The sequence below is a fragment of the Melanerpes formicivorus genome, unplaced genomic scaffold (genome assembly GCF_026170545.1).
Source record: "Melanerpes formicivorus ecotype bairdi unplaced genomic scaffold, bMelFor1.0.p_v2 SCAF_8, whole genome shotgun sequence".
Classification (NCBI taxonomy): domain Eukaryota; kingdom Metazoa; phylum Chordata; class Aves; order Piciformes; family Picidae; genus Melanerpes; species Melanerpes formicivorus.
The window spans coordinates 22,230,889-22,251,574 of NW_027142360.1; the positions used below are offsets into that span (position 1 = coordinate 22,230,889).

Below are 20,686 nucleotides of genomic sequence, written 5' to 3' on the forward strand. Positions count from 1 at the left end.
AGTTTGGAACATTTATGTTTACCACTGTGGCATGACTCATGCTGTAATGGGATTATTAGAGAGCATCAAACACCAGCCTTCTGAAAGTGTATCAGCTTCTTTGCTGCTGGCTTAGCAAACCTTCAGCTTGCTTTTTTTTCTCTCCCCCACACCTCCCTCTTCCAGCTTCTCTCTAACCTGTTGCAGAGGGGAGTGTTTTTTCATCTTTATTGCATGTGTTAGTAATATAATGAGACAGAACACTGAAGAGCTCCCTTGGGATGATAAGGAGCATATAATGTTCTTGCTTCCTGGAAGAAGGTTACAAATTTCCCCTGAAACATTAACTGCTGGCACAAAACATGTGCTCTTGCAAGTGTAGCACCAAGAAGTGTGAACAGGGAAAAGCAAAGCAGATCTAAGAGTGAGTTAGCCTTGCATAAGCTTCTGAAGGTAGAATTTCCAGTCCAAAAATATCCAAGCACTGAAGAATGTTCACAACATTTCAAAGTGAGCTGTGTGCTGTAGGAGACTGTCTCACAGATTGCACTGGGTTGGAAGGGACCATCAAGAGTCATCTTGACCAGTAAGCAGAGACCCCTCCAGTTAGATCAGGCTGCTCAGGGCCACATGAAGTCTGATCTTGAATGTCTCCAGGGACAGGGCCTCAACCACATCCCTGGGCAACCTGGTGCAGTACTTCACCACTCTCATTGTAAAGAACTTCCTCCTTATGATAAAGTTTTCTTGGTTGATGATTTGTGCTGGGCTTGCCTTGCTACAAAGGCAAAGGTCCTTCATGGTAGCCTAAGACTGTGCCTGGAGAACTGTTCTGAAAAGCAGCTGCATTCACTGCATGTTGCAAGCAAGTTTCTTTCTGTGAGGTTCTGATTCTCCTCAGCGACCCTCAGGAGTGGAATGTTTTCTGAGAGCTGAGTTTTTTGCTTTGAGGAAGAACTGAAGGTTTTCTGGTGCATGCCTGTGAAGTGCAAAGCCTTTTGAAGGGCTTGAGTTATCTCCCATTCCCCTGGAGACATTGCACTGGCTTGTTGCAAGGAATTTTGGCAAGGCTTTGTACCCTGGTAAAGGGCCAAGGTTTCTGTCTGAGCTGTGTTCATCACCTGAATGTACAGAGGTTTCCTGGGCCCCATAGCTTGGCAGAAATACTGTGGAAGGTGCTGCTCTCTTTGAGGAGAATATGGCTCTGTTTTACAGCTGTTGCATGCTGCATTGTGCTGCAGACTTGCAACTGGGAATCAGAATCAGCCATGCAGGGCATTTATTACTTTGTTTGTAGTGGGTGCCTGTGGTGATGTCTCTGGGCTGCTCCTGTTGTGGAGTCTTTGTGTAAAGTGAAATACAGCTCTTCTGTTCTGATGAGACTGATAAATCATAAGGGATACCTGAAAATCAACTCTTGTGATGCTGAAGTGGTTGGGATCTGTTCACTCCTGTACAGAATCCCAGTGTGCTTCCCTGAGGCTGTTGAGCTCTGCAGAGATGGCTCATTTGAAAGCTTGCTTGTGCTGGGTCAGCTCTGAGGGAGTGATGTGGTGAAGTGTACTTCTACCGACAAAACTGAGGTGGGAGAGTTGCAAAATGTAGTTTCCCTGGTTCCAGTGAAGTCTGAGAGACCTGTGGTGCATGAAGGACTAATTACAGGACACTACCACAAGTACTGGACAAGCATAATCCCTGCACTGCAGCAGCTCTGGGTGTAAGTCATAAACTTGCAGTTTTCCAGGGGATGAGTAACCTCTAAAGCATGGTCCTGGTAATGATCTAGGGACATCACACAGGAAGGACAGGGCAGCCAAATTTGTCTGCCCCTTGCTGTGGTGAGATGAAGCCAGTCATTTCAGGGCATCTGACCAAGGAAACTGCGAGTCCTGGCCATGGTTCAACTTGATAACTTCACTCTTCCTGCAGGCTCCTACTATTATTCTTAGTCCTGATGGACACCTAAGAACCAGCAAGAATAGCCAAGCTGGTAAGCTTTCCTAATCCTAATGCACATGGAAGTATTGACTTTTGGAGGAAGCAATGAGCATTAAAGACAGGTGTTCTTGCAGACCTTCAGTGAGGTCTGAGTCATTTAAAAGATTTCTCTTGTCTGGTAGATTGAAGGAAAACTCAAAGCTGTGTCAGAAAAGCTTCAGAGAGTCATTTGCCTTCTCAGAAGAAATGTGCCAACTCCTCGCTTTCTCCTGGGCATACAGAGTAAAATTGTCCAGATCTTTGACTGAATTGCCAAAGACAGGCTCCTGCACTGCAAGAATGAGTCGTTGTGGTGACTCACAGGATCCCAGACTGTTGGCTAACCGTGATGCCTGTCAGCCTGTGCATTATGATGCAGCTAGAGGGCCTCACGCTTCCTTGCTGCTGCTGTGGCTGAGCAGGTAGTGAGGCAGGCAGGAATTGTGGAGTCTGTCCTGCAGGGCTCCCCAGCAGGTCTCCACATTCCTGCCAGCATGCTCAAGTGTCCACTGTTACAGTATGTACTCTCTCTGCTGCTTTGTTCCTTTCAGAGCAGTAGTAGTGCTACAGAGGCACAGTCAAGTGGAAATAAATGGTAGTAGCAATCTCTCCTTTGGCAGAATGACTTAGCCACTTGCTGCTTCTTTCCACACTCATCCTAATCCTTGCTGGAACTGCTTGTTCATAGTCTTAGCTTTCTGTTCTGCTGAAAACATTTGTGCAGGGTTGCATATAGGACAGATCTGTGAACCTCTGGAAAAGAGGAATGTCTCTGAGCTGAATGCTTGGGCACCCCTGACTTAAGTGTCTTGTTCAAGCTCTGGGCATAAGTACTTACTTCATGTGGTTGATGAATATATGCACAGCAGAGAGCACTTAAATTGTACAGACACTTTATAGTTGCTCACAAATGTTGAGTGAAGCTGTGCTCATTTGAGGGGGTGAGAAATGGGATGACAGGCTAGGTAGGTGCTGTGTTTGGTAGGACATAGTAAAAGATCAGAGAGAAAGTCCCCACATCCCCATTTCTCCCCCAGCCCTGTCATCCAGTCACTGCTTTACACTGCCACATTGAGGCATTCAAAGAAATTAGTTCAATTAAGTGATGAAATTTGAAGTTTTCCACGGACTGCAACTCCCAAGGGTTCTGTCTGTTTGGCTGGACATCGTGAACAGTTAGTTTTGAACCTTGTTTAAGAAAGGAAGCCTGCCCTCTGCTCCCAGCCACTCTGGTTTGGGTAGTGGCCTGGGCTGAGCCACAGTCTTGCTAAGTTACTCTGCTTTTAGCTGTTCAAGCAGAACAGTTGAGAAGAACTTTATTGCCAGTTCTCCTTTAGTCTGCAGTTGGGATCTCTCTTGGTTGAGACAGGCTGTGACACGGAACAAGTTATCTTGCTGGATGGCTGTATGTGTAGTGCTAAGGCAGATGTGAGCAGTAGTGTGTGCCTTGCTTTGAAACAAGCTGGTATTAGTGCAGAATTAGGTAGTACAGCATCAGCCTTCCCCACAGCCTGAGCAAGACCTAGGAGGAACAGAACATGACAAGGGCAGTAGCCCTTGTGTTCAGAGACCCAGCTTGCCCATGAGGTACTGCCAGACCATTACTGCCAGACCATTTCTTCCTTCCCTGTTCCCTACAGCAACTGTCCAAAATGTGGAGGGAAGCAGAGGTTGTGTCTGATGCACTTTGGAGATGAGAGGCCAGAGCTATAGTGTGGGCTGTGCTATTTCTTAGTGCCTAAGAGAGGTCTGCAAGTGGAAGGAAGAGAGCTAGTGGGAGCTCAGTCTGGGCATGAGCAGCAGCTGCTGATGGGACTAGGAAAGTTAATTCAGAGAAGACCTCTCCATTTCCATTGTCCTGTGTGTTTATAGCCCAGAGTATTGAACAAACCTTTCAGCTGGGTGCTAGTCTCTTCCCTGTGAGGGGATGGCTGGACCTCATGTCTCTGACATGCACCCTTTCTGTACCTGACTGAGCACAACCACCTTCTAAAACACCAAGCCAGCTGCTGTGATCTGGTTCAGAAGGCAGCAGCCTGCCTCTTTAGAGCAGCAGCTGCCAGGAGCGTGTCACCTCTCACACACTGCTGAGCTGACTCTCTGGAGAACACTCTGACTCAGACTTCAAGAAATCTTGGCTTTGCTTGGCTGATTAGTATTGTCATCCTGAATGAAACTCCAAACTCTGCAAACTTCACTCTTCCAGTGGTGACTGGAAACTGATCCTAAACAGCTCAGACCCAGACAATAAAATCTGAAGTGATTTTGCCTGTGTCTGTGTAGGAAGAGTTGGGTTGATAGGAGGGAGGAAAAAAGGAGGGGAAAAAAGGGGAAAAATATTGTTTGAGAGTTGCTAATAAAAAAGATGAGTTTACAGGGGAAGTAGGTGAACAAGACAGTGAGATTGTAGTTGATGTGGAAGGCATTTTCAACTACAACACATTTCATACATGCAAGGGTGATCCAAGAGGACATCAGATACCTGCTGATATCTCTGTCACCCACATTTCATTTCTGTGGATGTCTTTGCCCTGGGTAAAGCTGGCTATGTGTGTTCTACCTTGGGGTGCCTGTGCCTGAAGGCAGGATGGTGTATGTTGCCTCAGAATAATTAGGCTAGGGATGGTGTATCATGTATTCCAGAACACAGCAGGATAAAGCTTGGTAATTCCCAAGGCCCAGAAGGAAATCTCCCTCTTTTCAGCTTAGCTGGCTTTTGCAATGTGTTTGAATGACAGAGTTCAAACTCCAGAGTTGTTCCTTGTGTTGACACTTGCTTCAAGTTGAGTTTTAATCCTTTTATCTCAGCTGTTGATTGGAGAGGGGAAAAAAACACAACAAAACCCCCAAACTATTTGGTTTGTGTGGAAGGCTCCGAGGGGACCTAATTGTGGCCTTCCAGTATCTGAAGGGGGCCTACAGGAAGGCTGGGGAAGGACTTCTCAGGATCTCAGGCAGTGATAGGACTAGGGGGAATGGAATGAAGCTGGAGGTAGGGAGATTCAGGCTGGATGTGAGGAGGAGGTTCTTCACCGTGAGAGTGGTGAAGCCCTGGAATGGGTTGTCCAGGGAGGTGGTCGAGGCCCCGTCCCTGGAGGTGTTTAAGCCCAGGCTGGATGAGGCTCTGGCCAGCCTGATCTAGTGTGGGGTGTCCCTGCCCGTGGCAGGGGGGTTGGAACTAGATGATCCTGGTGGTCCCTTCCAACCCTGACTGATACTATGATACTATGATAAGTGGGGCACTGGGCAGTGGAACCCACATGGGAACTGGTTCAACTGTTTGGACAGTTTTCCTTCCATTTGGGCAAATGCTTGACTTGTCATGCAGCAGTTTATTATTGCCCTATCCCATGTCTTTGTACAAAGTAGGCTGGCAGAGCTGGGTTTAGAGTACCCTGATCTACATTATTGATACTCCCTTTCTGCCTCCAAGAACAAAATACTTGAAACTACAAGCCTCCAAGGTGCTCTGCTAGCTCTGGACTGATACATTTTTATAGAACAGGTATTTTTTTCCCCTGCATCTGTTCTGATTTGAGAACTTGAGGTTTTAAAGGAACCTTGCTGAGGTGGAGCCCTTAAATGTTACTTTTGCTTGAAGGAGGTCTGATTTTGATGGAAGCTGAGTTGTCTTTCTAGCTGTCGTGTGTCAGTGACCTTAATGTGTTTGCAGAGTGCATCAGTAAAGCTGCTGTGGAAGATTTCGTAGTGGAACTCAACTCTTGTTCTGTTATGCAGCATTTTAGCAGCCTGTACTCTTTGGAGAGTGATTCCATTACAAACTCATTAGCAAGAGACCAGCTTCTGGGTGATTTCCTCATCAGGAGCTCAGTTAGCAACCTTTCTTCCCCAGCCTGGCAGCCCTGTATCTGCTGGGGAATGGCAAAGTGAAGTTATTTCTGCTTTGTGAAGTAGTCACCATCCTATCCATGGCATTACAGCTGACCTTGAAGCTCTGCATACCACCTCCTGGCATGGGATCTGCAGTTGGACATGGTTCTGCTGGCATGTAACCTGGTAGGGAATCTTGCCCAGAGATCCATTGCTCTGTTGAGTTTGCAGGGCTGATAGGCATAACCCCCTCCAGGACCTACTCCTCTTTCTGGCAAAACTTTCTCTCCTCTAATGGCTGATCTGTGATTGCAGGGGTGCCCATTTCATGGAGATGCTCTTAAGAATAGTTAGACTGGAAAAGATTAAACCAGAAGGAAGGTTCTTGGCATGATTTAGTCCTGAAGGGATTAACTTGAAGGAGTGCTTTGTGTCCTTGCAGAGTGGAAGTCTAAAACTGAAACTGATGGATGAGACTCTTTGAGGAGTTTGTACTTCTGGTTTGGTTCTCTTTGTTGTATTTTTTAAGAGGAATGTCTTTGCTGGGAACAAGTACTGGGCATTTACAGCATGCAGTCCTCAGCATAAGAATAAGACAGCTTGACATATGTAGGAGAGACTTTGAAGCTTGGGATGCAAACATGAGGCAAATGCTCTAGAGAGAGAGTTTGGTTGTGTGTTGAGAGCATGACAAATGAGAAACGGTGCTGACAGGTGGGCTTAAAGACTTGCTGAAGCCAGCCCCTCATCTTGACCATTGCTGCAGCTGGATTTCAGACAGACAGACACACACATTAATTCATCTCCTCCTGACCTGGCTCTGTTCTGTGAGTTCACACAGATAACAGTTCTTGCATTATTGCTGTTTTCAGGTTTTTTGGTGTCCCTGGATGACTTCTACATCCTAGGCAGCGGCTTGGTGATGTTGCAGACCACCAACAGCGTGTTCAACGACAGCCTCATTAAGCAGGTGGTGCCAGAGTCTCTGTTCGCCTGGCAGAGGGTGCGCATCGCTAACATGATGGCAGATGGTGGCAAGAGCTGGGCAGAGATCTTCTCAAAGTGCAACTCTGGTGAGTGCCCTGTTGCATGAGCCTTGCAACAGGATGTCTCCCTTCTGCCCCTGGCACCCTTTTCCTTCCCCCAGGCAGGATGTCGAGCTGTCTCTTTGCTCGCACACACAGGGACCTACAACAATCAGTACATGGTGCTGGACCTGAAGAAGGTGAAGCTGCAGCGGAGCCTGGATGATGGTGCCCTGTACATCATCGAGCAGATCCCAACCCTGGTGGAGTATTCTGACCAAACCAGCGTTCTCCGCAAAGGTACCGGCTCCCGCCGCCGCCCTGCCGCAGCAAGCCCGCTCTTGGGGTCAGCTGTGCTGGGTACCTGGGAAGGGGTTATGGAGCACTGCTGTGGAGTTTCAGGTTTGAAGGCTTTGTGTCAGCATCCCTCTGTTGCCAGGTCTGGAAAGTGTTCGTTGCTTCAGTAATCCCTGGCAGAAACAGGGTGTGCTTCTCCACCTGAGTTAGCTGTGCTTGATGTGGTGGGAGGATTAAACCTTCACACTACCTCATGGGGTGAGCATCTGCTTAGGATCAGGGGAGGGGAAAAAGAGAAGTCATCTCCTCTCTTAATGCTTCTTGTTTGCTGTTATGATTTTGCCCTGTCTTAGAGATCTGTGAGGGAAAAGGTGAGGTCTGTTTGACATGACACCAAATAACTGACACTGTGGCCTGCTTGAAGTGTTTGGTGAGTGGCTCACCCTACAAGGAGATGAACTTTTATAGATGAGAGAAGTCCTCTGTTAAATTCAGCTCCTGGCTTTTTCTGGAGCTCTGGTAGCTGATATTCTCTGTTTAACAGATGCCTTAACCCTCCAGCAAGACTAGCAACAAGTTGGTGGGAGCAAAGCAAACAAAACCAGAGGTGAAGCCAAACACCCACTGTTAGGTTTCATTCACAAGTGTTCTCTGGACACTTTGTCAGCATCCAAAAGTCTGAGCCCATTCCACAGGTCTAAGTGTATCCATGGTGCTTTGTGCTCTCTCCAGTCACATCTGCAGGAGGGGGATTGGGGAGTTGCTCTTCATCATCCAGAGTACTAGAAATGCCCTTGCATTAGCAGCTGGGGCTCCCTGGAAAGCCCTGGTTTATCTGAGACATTGCCACAATGTCAGTATGGGTTTGTGGGCTGCTTATTGATTATCTGGAAAAGTCCCATGTCTCTGCTTTACACTTCTCTGGCTCCTTTATCTACTGAAGATATGCAAGTAGGCTGTTGCATCTTCTCTTCCAGTGTTTGTGTGTACTCCAGATGGTGAAATGCCTTGGGCTTCTCTGTGTGGCATTGTGGGTTGGGCTGCTGACTGATGGAGCCCTCTCTAGCTCTGGCACTTGAAACAGTGCAGCCACATCATGCAGCTGTGCAGGCAGGCCAGGCTCAGCGGGCTCCCCGAGTTCCTCTTCAGCAGTGACCAAAGAGAGCTGCTGTGTGAGCTTCCCTGTAGGACTGAACCCAGCTCCTGGGCTTGAGCACACAGTGGCCACTTACTCTGCCTTGGTGAGATGGGAAGCTGGGAGGGAAAAGGCAGTGTCTTCAAGCCTCTTGCTGGGAAGTTTGGTGGAGGTAAATGATCTAAACACTACTCTGAGCCTGAGCAGGGAAGCCTCTGCAGCAGGGCTGTGGCTGCTTGTGTGTTCACTTCAGACTCCTGCAAGCCTGATCTCAGCTGTTTTGCAGGGTGGAAGTCTGGGGGCGGGTTGCCTGGGTACAGGCTCCAGTGGTGTTAGACTAGGAGTCAACCCTGGTCATGGCAGTGACTATCAAACCAGTTTGGTGTGTTAGTCCTTGACACAGCGTTCAGGCAGTGCAGCATGGAGAATGCTTTCTGTTTCTTTTCTGGTACGAGCAAGAGCTTTCAGCTTTCCTGAGTGATTAACAGAGAGTTGTATTTTCCCTCTGGCAGGTTACTGGCCTTCATACAACATCCCTTTCCATAAGAAGATTTATGATCTCAGTGGGTATGCAGCATATGTGGTGAAGTATGGCATGGACTTCTCCTATGAGCTTGCTCCCAGAGCAAAAATCTTCCGGCGAGACCAGGGCAAAGTGACCAGCCTGGAGGACATGAAGTACATCATGAGATACAACAGTAAGTTGTGTTTGTGCTGTGGAGCTGATCTCAGGGAGGCAGTGGTACTGTGCTTGCATTACAAGGGGAAGCTGCAGCCTCACACATGGATCAGTTACATTGCCCTAGGTGCAGAGTACACACACAGCAAAAAAGGAAGCCCAGGTTTATTGTCGAGGTCGGAGAGCAGGCTGAAATTGCCCTAGCAGCAACAAGACAGGGTTCCTTCTAGAACAAGGGCCCTTGGGCTTGCTGCTTGACCTTTCCAGAGAGCTTCTGACACTCCCAAGAGACTCTGTGGACTGCTGTTACCTAATACATCTACAGTCTGTCAATCTTGAAAGCCTTAAGTCCAAAGCAAGAGTCAGGTCAGATCAGACCAGAGAATTCAGTGTGAGGCTTCAGGGCTTTGTTCCCTATTCAGGCAAACACTCTTTGGTAGGTAATGCTCTGCTTTTCCCTGACAGGGTTCTCCTTAACTGCATGAAACCCACCTTAATTAACTTCTGGCTAAGCCCATCTCTAAGTACAGATGGGTTTAGATGCTATATTTTTGTTCCAAATTATAGGGAGCATGCTGATTACTGGGCTTGGGGTTTAGGAGGCCTCTCCCAGGGTGGGGTATTGCTGCTGCTCAGACTGCAAGAAGCAACATGCTCCTATGTTGAGGCCTTCTATAAATACATTAATAGTAAGAGGAAGGGAAAGGACAAGCTCCACTCCTTGGTGGACATGGAGGGGAACATTGTAACAAAGGATAAGGAAAAGGCAGAGATACTTAACACCTTCTTTGCCTCAATTTTTACTAGAAGGGCAGAACGTCTTCCTGACAGCTGGCCTGCAGAGCTGGCAGAAGGAGCCAGGGAGCTGCACAGTTTCCCTATGTTCCATGAGGCGGTAGTTGGAACTCTCCTTAGCAGCTTGGATCCCCACAAGTCCATGGGACCAGATGGGATTCATCCTAGGGTGCTGAGAGAGCTGGCAGATGAGCTGGCCAAGCCACTCTCCATAATTTTCCAGCAGTCCTGGCTCACTGGCAAGGTCCCAGAGGACTGGAAGCTGGCCAACGTGGTGCCCATCCATAAGAAGGGCCGGTTGGATGAGCCAGGGAATTACAGGCCTGTCAGCCTGACCTCAGTGCCAGGCAAGATCATGGAACAGGTCATCCTGAGTGCAATAACACAACACTTACAGGATGGCCAAGGGATCAGGCCTAGCCAGCATGGATTTAGGAAGGGCAGGTCCTGCCTGACCAACCTGATCTCCTTCTATGATCAGGTGACTGCCTGGTGGATGTGGGGAGGCCTGTTGATGTAGTCTACCTGGACCTCAGCAAGGCCTTTGACACCGTCCCCCATAGCAAACTGCTGGCCAAGCTGTCAGCCCATGGCTTGGACGGGAGCACACTGCGATGGGTTAGGAACTGGCTGGAGGGCCGAGCCCAGAGAGTGGTGGTGAATGGTGCCACATCCAGCTGGCAGCCAGGCACTAGTGGTGTGCCCCAAGGATCAGTGCTGGGCCCTGTGCTCTTTAACATCTTTATTGATGATCTGGATGAGGGCATTGAGTCCATCATCAGTAAATTTGCTGATGACACCAAGCTGGGGGCAGGAGTTGATCTGCTGGAGGGTAGAGAGGCTCTGCAGAGAGACCTCGACAGGCTGGACAGATGGGCAGAGTCCAAGGGCATGAGATTGAACACATCCAAGTGCTGGGTTCTGCACATTGGCCACAACAACCCCATGCAGAGCTACAGGCTGGGGTCAGAGTGGCTGGAGAGCAGCCAGGCAGAGAGGGACCTGGGGGTGCTGGTCGATGGTAGGCTGAACATGAGCCTGCAGTGTGCCCAGGCAGCCAAGAGGGCCAATGGCATCCTGGCCTGCATCAGGAACAGTGTGGCCAGCAGGAGCAGGGAGGTCATTCTGCCCCTGTACACTGCACTGGTTAGGCCACACCTCGAGTACTGTGTCCAGTTCTGGGCCCCTCAGTTTAGGAAGGAGGTTGACTTGCTGGAACGAGTCCAGAGAAGGGCAACAAAGTTGGTGAGGGGCTTGGAACACAAGCCCTGTGAGGAGAGGCTGAGGGAGCTGGGGTTGCTCAGCCTGGAGAAGAGGAGACTCAGGGGTGACCTTATCACTCTCTACAACTACCTGAAGGGAGGTTGTAGACAGGCAGAGGTTGGTCTCTTCTCCCAGGCAGCCAGTACCAGAACAAGAGGACACAGTCTCAGGCTGTGCCAGGGGAAGTTCAGGTTGGATGTTAGGAAGAAGTTCTATACAGAAAGAGTGATTGCCCATTGGAATGGGCTGCCTGGGGAGGTGGTGGAGTCGCCGTCATTGAAGGTGTTCAGAAGGAGACTTGATGGGGTGCTTGGTGCCATGGGTTAGCTGTTTGGGTGGGTTGGATTGGTTGATGGGTTGGACACGATGATCTTGAAGGTCTCTTCCAACCTGGTTTGGTTTATTCTATTCTAAAGTAAACCTTAAGGCCTTCTTGTCCACCTTCCCCTCCTAGCTTGCAGCTACCACAGTGGGTATTGAAAGGCTTTGCTCCTTGCCACTTCTTTTACTCCAGAACAGGGAAACAAAGGCTCTCACTGCTGCACACTTTCCTTCCCTTCCTCTTCTGCTTTTCTCTCCTGACCATGTTCCTGCAAGCTTTCATCATGTGGAGTTGCAGATGTTTGTGGTCAGAGGCTGGCAGCAGTGCCCCTGGGATGCAGAGGAGCTGTATGGACACAGAAAGAGCTGCATGGACTTGGATCAGGAGCTTGTCGTTGTAATGTCTTCTCTCAAGCACTGGCTTCTAGCTGGTACCTGGAGCATGGGAGCAGTGAGATAGAGCTGTGCCTCTGCCAGCACACTGAACACAGCTTTTAGTGCCTTGGGTGCTTTGCATCAGCTGCTTTTGAAGAGACCAAGTTGTTTTCTTCCTTCTCTCCCCATCACATTTCTCCCCAGACTACCAGCGCGATCCTTACGCTGAGCACAATCCTTGCAACACGATTTGCTGCCGGGAAGACCTGAATCCATCTTTTCCAGTGCCTGCAGGCTGCTATGACTCCAAGGTAACTGACCTCGAGTTTAGTATCTGCTGAATGTTTGCTGCAGCCTGCTTGTGCTCCTGTCAGACCTGTAGCATGTTTCCCTGCTCTAAGGCAGGTGTAGCTGGGCTTGTCTGTCCTCCTTTTCACGCTGGCCCAGTGGCCGCGCAGATCCTGAGCTGGGCTTTTTCTGTCTGGAGTCCTACCTCCTGTCCCTGAGGCCAGCGCTGGCACAGTGGCAGAGGGTACAGGGGGAGCTGTGAGGAATAATTATGGCAGTGTGGTGCAGGAGGAGGAGCCTGAGAGAAGGCTGAAATGAGCCTTCACATCACTGGGGAAGGTGACTGTGGTACAGCCTCGGCCCTCCTGTTCACAGGGACTCTGTGGGTGCCTCCCCAAGCCCACAGGGATCTCTTTTCATCCTCATTTTAGCTTTACCTTTACAAAAACCTGGCTCTCTAGTGAGCCACCCAGCTCCAGGGCTCCACCTTGCTGTAAAACTGCTTTGAGCAGTTTGGTGAAGATCTTGCTGCTTTCTGAGGGGATGCAGGAAAACCCTCACACACCCTGTCCTGCAGGAAGCAGCAGTTTTCCTAGGTGGCTTGGCTGATGTTTTCACTGTGAGGGGCAGCTCTCCAGCTCTGGTGTGCTGGGAAGTCATACTGAGGTTGATCTTGTGGGGTCCAGCCTACTGCCTTTCTGGACTATGGGCTTGCTTGCTAGCATGGGCCCTGTGGAGGCTGTTTTGGCATTGCTGGTGCTGTGTGTCCAGTCAGCTCTCCCAAGCCCAGGCCAGCTGCCAGCTGTAGTGGCAGGCAGGAGCTCCCAGGGCTTGTTACTGCAAGATGAATGTAGAAAATGGCTGTGCAGAGGCATCTGCTAAGGGAGTAGGTCAGTGCAGGCTGGTTGTGGTGCCTCTGCCAGCACAGTTAGGCACTGGGGGAGGACAGGGGACCTAGGAGCATTGAGAGAAATAGCCCACAGTGGAGGCAAAAACCTGGCAATCAAAAACACTAAAGGAACTTTAGTGCCTCTGAGTTTGTGAGGATGGAGCAGGCTGAGACCGCTGTAGGAACTGGGCAGAGGCTGCTGCCTTTGTCCTCTCTTGAATTCCCCTGCGGCGCCCCAGGGAACAGCCCAAGTGCTTAACACCAGCAGAGCTTGGGTCAGAGCCTCCAGGTTGCTGCTGCAGCTCCAGCTCTTTTGGAGACACACAAACCCAGGGGGGATTGTCTGGAGAGGTGCTGCTGCTGCTGCTGCTGCTCTGACCCTGGCACAAGGAGAGCAGCTTGTGCTCTGTGGCAGGAATGCTGCCTGGCCAGCCTGCTTTGCCCCGCGCTTGCCTTCTTTATGATGGAATCCCCAGGAGCTGCTGCCGGCCTGTGGGATGGGTGCCCGGGGGATGGGTGCCTGGGGGATGGGTTTCCCTGGGCCACCACGTGGCCCTCCGGCCTGACCTCTTGTCCTGTGTTGCAGGTGTCAGATTTCCGCCTGGCTTCAGCCTTCACAGCCACTGCCATCAACGGCCCCCCGGTGCAGGGCGGGCTGCCTGTCTTCAGCTGGAGGCACTTCAACACCACTCGGCACCAGGGCCTGCCAGACTCTTACAACTTCAACTTTGTCACCATGAGGCCAATCCTGTGAGGCCAGCAGCAACTTTCCCAAATGGATTTTTTTAACTTTGAATGGAGATTTTCATTCCTGTGTATAATAAATGGAGCTGGGTGTCCACAGCCCAGTGCCTTACCTGCTTTCCCCTGTCTGCCTGCCAGGCACTTTGTACTCACACCTGTCTCCTAGGTGCAGCCCAGTGCACGTTCTGCTCTTCTGAGCTATTTTGGGTGGCCCTTCCTCTGACTGGGATTGATGGGAGACAAGTGTGGCACTGCTCACCGGTGATCTGAGCCAGCAGCACAGCTGTTCCAAGAGCAGGAGTGAACTGCAGTGCCATCACTGAGAGCAATCCATCCCTGGTAGCAACGTGGGACCTGCCTCCAGGGCTGGACCAAGCCAGGTGGCTGCTTTGGATTGTGGTGGCCTTATCTCAGTGCATTTTATCTGAGCAGTACCTTGCTTCTCATCCTGAATGTCACTTAGCAGGAGGAAGTCCAGGCTGTGTCCTCCCTGGCAGGCCAGGGTGCCTGTTGGCTGCAGGCTGTGGCTGTCAGTGGTGTTTGGAAGATTTCCTTTGCCTCACCATAGCAGTGCTCAAGGGTGAGGTTGTGAGGGGTAGTGAAGGGATGTGCCTTGTGATTTCTGAAGGCAGCTTGATACTTTCAGAAGCATCCTCCCCACATGCCCATGGGGGCAGCAGGGAAAGAACTGTGTGGGTCCATGAAATGGAGCTCTTCCAGATCAGCCCCTTGTGACCTCTTTGGCTGCTCCCTCCGATGTGGAACGTGACAGAGAGAGGGCTGGGGCTGTATTACTCTTAGTTACCTCTTACTTACTGAGGAGTCCAGTCCCTGGGCTGTTTTGTGCTAGGTGTTACACATGTCATTAAGTTAAATGAACTAAACAGAGCTTCCTCCATGGCCTTGGTGGCCCAGCAGTGCACTGCTGCCCTCTGTGAGGAATGAGCAGTGTGAGGTTTTGATCAAGCCCCTGGGGTTTAGCTCCTGTGATGGGACAGGGAGTGAGTTACTGTGGTATGGATGAGTTTGTGCCTTAAATGTTTGGCTGTCAGCAGTAGGGGCAGGAGAAGAGAGAGAGCAGAAGGTACAGCAAAGCTTTTGTTGTGAATGAAAAAACCTCATGCAGGGAGTGAAGTGATTTTTTTGCTGGAGGAGGCAAGGGTGAGAGGCTGGAAGGAGCATCTGAGCCACCTGCAGGCGCAGCAGGGCACTGTGTAAGCTGACTGCTGAAGCACTCCCTGCAGAGCTGCTTTTGCTCTTCATTGGGTAAAATTCATTGAGCAAAAGCACCCAGCTGTGGTACCCACACACCACAGCCACAGGGTCACTGGCTGTGGCAGTGCTTGTGCTGGAGGGGGACCAGTGTGATGTTCAGCTGGTGCCTCCTCTGAGCTGAAAGAGGGCAGTGCTGCACAGGGGCTTTCCACCAGAGAGAGGCAGTGGGGAGGGGGCAGCCCCAGTCCCAGCACCTGCTCCCTTTCCTCCTAACTCTGAGGTTCTCTGTCAGTGAACTTGTCTTGCTCAGCTACAGCCCCTGTGTAGCTTCTTGTTGTCCCAAGCTCTGTGCACAAAGACCACTTCCATGTAGTGTTCTGCAATCCCAGGCACCCCTCCTTGCCCTGTTCCAGCTGTGCTGAAGCAAGTGCAGCAGGGCAGTGGGGACTTGTGATGTGCCTCTGAGCATGACCAGCAGCCTGGCTCTGGTGGGCCCTGGCAGCTTGAAATGCAGAGCAGCTCTCCCTGCTGTGTCACTTACCTTGTGAAGGCTTTTCCAAGTCCTGTGGTTTTAAACTTCAGGTTTTCAGGCTTGGCTGGAGAGGAACTGACTTGGGGGAGGATGGAAGGGGCAGGTGCTTGTGCTAAGCCTCTCTCAGTCCCTCTGCTCAGTCAGTACAGAAAGCCTGCAGAGGAAATGAATCCTCCCAGCAGGACTGGCAGCATTACCTTTTGCTTCCCTTACCATCCCCTTGTCTGAAAGCCAATAACGAACTCATCCCTCCCAGTTCATACCCTGCAGGGACCTCAGCTCTCACAAGGAAGATCTGTCCCCAGCACCCTCAGCCCTTCTAGCTGGAGACTCCCATGAGGATCTAACCAGCACCTGTCTAAGCAAAGGCTACACAACACTCTAGGGAAAACCCAACTTCCTTCCCTGGTCAGTGTCCTGGTGCCGCGCTGCTGGGTCAGCTTGCAGCTTGGGCCCTTCCTGGTTGTTGGGTTTCTCTTTGTCAGGCAGCAGAAGCCCCAGTGCTCCACATAGCTGTCTGGAACTAAGCACAGATAACTGAAAATGTTACAAACCCAGCAGTTTATTTCAAAGTACAAATGTCAGGCTTGTCAGGTAAAACCCCACCACAGTACCACAGACCCCCACCCACTAACCTACAGCACATCCAAAAGGGGGGAGAGCTTGCAGCTGCCCACTTGAAATTGGACATTCAATCAGTCCTGCACCTCTTTGATTTACAAGTCCAGCTGCAAAACAAACCAGGACATTGGAGTCAAAGTTTCCAAACAAAGGATTTTTGCACCCAGTAGCCAATAAATGACTGAAGCTGAACAGGGCTCCCCAGACAGCTACTACCCCGTTACAGCTTAGTTACAGCTATACCCCCATTAAATTAAGATAGCACTTTAAATATGTATCTCTAAAAGAGAAGGGAAGAATGCTCAGCCTGTGGAATGACAGTGAGAAATAAAGATGCATTTTAACAGATCCTTGGAAGGGATGAAAAGGAAAATTCATTAATTTGCTTCCTCTAAGCTAGTATTTTTTTTTCCCCTGCTGCCTCCCAGGTGTTTGGAAGGAAATGCAGATTCTGGGGGGCAGAGCTGGCTCCTCGTCACTTGCACTCCTCCCAGTGTTCTCCCCCAGAGCCCCATCCTTACCCAGCCCAACAACCTATAAAAATAGGTGTCTGAGATCTCCAAAAATCTGTACAGAGATTTCAAATGAAAACACTGAAGAATTCATAAGCAAGCAGAATCACAGCTTGGTTTTTGTACAGTGTGAGCAATGCTCCAGTACTGGGGAACAGCTGCTGGGGGAGCAGGAACAGATGTGCCCTGTCCCTACACACAACACAGATTCCTGTTTATTTGGCTTCTAAGACAAAGAGCACAGAGAGGGCTGATGTGAGTGGGGAAGTGGCTGAAGTGACTGTTGTTACAGTACAAAACGATGCTCAGGTCCTGCTAGTGGGCCCAGCTGCACTCCCACTGAAGGCACAAGGGGTTTTGCTGTTGTTTTCAAAGGAAGCAGAGTGAGGCCCTCTTTGTTTTTAGAGGGAGGACACCATGGGCATTTCCAGCCTTGTGCTGAAGGCCTTGAGATGGGGGTCTCAGGATCCAACATGGCCAGTGGTAGCACAAGTAATTCCAAGAAGCAAAGGCCAAGACCAGTGGCAGTTTTGCCATCAAGCACCCCACAGCAGGGCTCCTCTCCAACCAGAAAAGCTGAGCTAACGCAGTTTGCACATCCAGAGTCCCTTTTATCACAAAGGGAAGTCAGCCCAAACCTAAAACACACCAGAACACAGCTGTGGAATCAGTGCTGTGTTTGCTGAAACACAGGGAGCCAGCCCCAAAGAGGTACTGCTGAAATGTCTCACACCTAGTGGCAAGAGCAAAGCACCACCAGGAGCAGCTTTATACAAGGACACTGAAAATTAAGATGGAAAAACTTGCATTAGGTGCAGAGAAGAAAAGCCAATCACACCCTGGGCTGCATCAAGAGAAGCATAGCCAGCAGGTTGAGGGAGGTCATTCTCCCCCTCTACTCCACTCTGATGAGACCCCACCTGGAGTACTGAGTCCAGTTCTGGAGCCCCTATTACAGGAAGAACCACAGGGCCACAGGGATGAGCAGAGGGCTGGAGCTGCTCTCCTATGAGGACAGACTGAAGGAGTTGGGGCTGCTCAGCCTGGAGAAGAGAAGGCTCTGAAGAGGGCTACAAGAAAGCTGGGGAGGGACTTTTTAGGGTGTCAGGGAGTGATAGGATTAGGGGGAATGGAACAAAACTAGAAGTGGGTAGATTCAGATTGGATGTTAGGAAGAAGTTCTTCACCATGAGGGTGGTGAGAGACTGGCACAGGTTGCCCAGGGAGGTGGTGGAAGCCTCATCCCTGGAGGTTTTTAAGGGCAGGCTGAATGGGGCTCTGAGCAACTTGATCCATGGCCATGGCAGGGGGGGTTGGAACTAGATGATCTTTGAGGTCCCTTCCAACCCTAACAATTCTATGATTATGCTGCCATACGGAGACGTTTTTAGGCCTATTTAAAAGTGGATTTTTGGAAGCCTCCAGCTCTCTTTATGGAGAGCCCAGTTTAGAAGCAGAGTGTTAACAGACCTGGACAGAATGTTCACAGCTACCTTGGTAATAATTTAAAAGAAAGTCTTTTAAACAAAATCAATTATTTCTGAGTTGCTGTTGTTAGGAGGAATTTAGTTTCTCATGATATTGTTTCTAGGAGGTAAAGAATGATAAAATCACCACCCACCCACCTCACAACATGGGGGAAAGTGCCTTGAGTGAAGGAATCCAGCAGTACTTCTGTTTGGTAGCATAAGGAGTGAATACTCCCTGCAGGGATCTGCTCCACCACAAAACTGACTTCCAGAAATGGCTTCTCTCTTCGTGTCAGTGATTTAAGGACCAGCTGCCTTCAAGGTCTCCAAATGGAGCTAGGCATCTGAAAAGTCAAGCCATGCTTTGATCACATACTTTGCCACCACTGCTTGTTAAGATCCTGAAACTGGACCTTCGCCTCACAGCATGATGGCTTCAGTCAGCAGATGGTAGCTATCTTGTTTAATCTGCTCACAAGGAATCAGCTGCACTCTGCCACACGTAGCAGCAGTGGAGCTATTAAGCCAGAAGCCAGTTTTTCACATCAGTTGAGAACCACATGGAATGGTCTGGGTTGGAAGGGACCTCAAAAGGTCATCTAGTGCAGCACCCTCTGAATTACTGCAGGAGCATTCTCAACTAGATCAGGTCGCCCAGAGCCTTGTTGAGCCTCGCCTTGAGTATCTCCAGGGACTTCACCTGACTGCCAGGTCTTTTCAAATAGCATGGAGAATGGCTGGGCAACTACAGCAGCTAATTCCCTCATCTCTGGGATGCACTTCATCAGGTCCCATGTTCTTGTAGGTCTTCAGGTTCCTCAGATGATCATGCACCTTGTCTTTGCTTATAGTAGGAGGGACTTTGTCTCCCTGGTCTCCAACTTGTGGGCCATCAACAGGTGAGCCTTGAAGAGAGGGGTTGCCAGTGAAGACTGGGGCAAAAGACCTGTTGAGAATCTCAGCCTTCTCCTGGCCTGCTGACACTAATCCCCCACTGTTGCTCCTCAGGGGGGGTTAGGGGGGGTTATGCTTTCTTTAACCTTCCTTTCCTGGTTTATGTACCTACAGAAGCCTTTCTTTTCTTTACATCCCTTGCCCAGTTCTTGGCCTTCTTGACCTCATCCCTACGCAACCAGGCAACGTCCCTATACTCTTCCCATTCCTGTGTCCCTCCTTCCATTTCCTGTGTAGCCCAAACTTGCCCTTTAGTTTAACCAGCAGGTCAGGACTCAGCCATGGTGGTCTCTTGCCTTCCTTGCCTCATTTCTTACACGTGGGGACAGAGATCTTTTGTGCTCCATAGAGAGCATCCTTAAAGATCTGCCAGCTCTGTTCTGCTCCCTTGTCCCGGAGGGCCGTTTCCCACGGGGTCCTATTTACTAACTCCTTGAAGAGCTGGAATGTTGCTTTCCTAAAGTGTAGGGTCCTAACCATGCTTCTCAAGGACTTCACACCCCTTAGGAGAGTGAACTGCATTAGTGCCTGATCGCTGCAGCCCAGGAAATAAAAGTCTTTCTCCACAGACCCAGCCCACAAACCCTCCAAACACACCCCCAGACCATCCCTAATGATGCCTCCATTGCAGGCCAGAACAAAATTCTACTGCAGGACTCTCACTCCCCACCTATCCCAAGGAAGGCAAAGCTCAGAACAAATGGTGACCTGAACACAAGCAGACTGTGTAGCCCTGGCAGGATTCACTATTAAATAAGCAGCCTAAGTTCTAGGTTGTATTTGAATGTTTATTTTAACTTTCAAACTATAAAACCTCAGTGTAGTGATGTGGCCAACGGCCCTTTGGTACCACCTCAAAGATACATGAGAAGAAAAACAAACTTGCCCAAGGAGGATTTGACAGCTGTCAACTGGAATGAACTGCTCTGACCTTTACTACAGAACTGGCTTGATAAGGACTCAACTGTCTGTAAGTAGACCAAACACATCATTCCTTGAACCAGGCAGACAAAACATCAGTTAAGCACAGAAAAATTCAAGGCATTGCTGATCACTGGCACCAGTGACAGAGGGACAGCTGCTATTGAAAGGTGACACTTGGTTTGCATACAAGCTTCGGTGTGACCCTTCTCTTCCCCTCCCTGCATTTATAGTTTTGCCCACCCAAACCAATGGAACTGTTGTCCCTCAAATGCAAGTTTCCATACAGAGAATGTTTGTTACTGACCTGACAGAAGTGACAATCTCAACAAAATGGAGTGCAGCAAAACAGCACAGAGGAGACCCTGCAGTGCTGCCCTTGCTTTAACTGATCCAAGTTCTCCCTCCGAGGGCACACAACTAAAGAACTAGCTCACAGCACATTTAATCAGCCATTTCTTTCTTCCTGCCTTTTGAGTCTTTAAAATGCTAAGAGAGCACTGAAAAAAACAAAACAACCCCAAAGCCACACCACAGTGTTGTCTGCTACAGCTTTACAGAACCCCCATGGTGAAGGTGGACTCTTTCTCTTCTATAAATCCACTGTTTGGTTCTGCTGGGCAGAATGTGACTGCTGTCCTTGCTCTGCAAAGTGCCCAACCTGACAGGTAACTTTCTTGTACAATGTGGCTCTGCAAAAGGCAAACACAACGTGGGAATGAAACTGGGCCAGAGGCACCCATTTCTTTTCTCAGCTCAGAAGCACCATGAAAGCATCTATGAACATTTGCAGTTGCTCACAAACTTTAGGCCAGCAACTAAAACTCTAAGTGGTGCTGGGTGACTGGCAGGTGACTGGGGTAG

General features: G+C 49.8%; 1 protein-coding gene across 1 annotated transcript in view; it reads left to right on the forward strand.

Annotated features, from left to right (window-relative positions):
* The window catches only part of PLBD1 (phospholipase B domain containing 1), a 43,881-nt gene extending 30,184 nt beyond the window's left edge, over nucleotides 1-13,697 (forward strand). The window contains exons 7-11 of the mRNA XM_068142616.1: nucleotides 6,660-6,860; nucleotides 6,972-7,112; nucleotides 8,757-8,942; nucleotides 11,882-11,988; nucleotides 13,441-13,697. Coding sequence (XP_067998717.1) covers nucleotides 6,660-6,860; nucleotides 6,972-7,112; nucleotides 8,757-8,942; nucleotides 11,882-11,988; nucleotides 13,441-13,608 — 803 coding nt within the window. The 3' untranslated portion in view covers nucleotides 13,609-13,697. The remainder of the gene's footprint in view (nucleotides 1-6,659; nucleotides 6,861-6,971; nucleotides 7,113-8,756; nucleotides 8,943-11,881; nucleotides 11,989-13,440) is intronic.
* The last annotated feature ends 6,989 nt before the right edge of the window (nucleotides 13,698-20,686 follow it).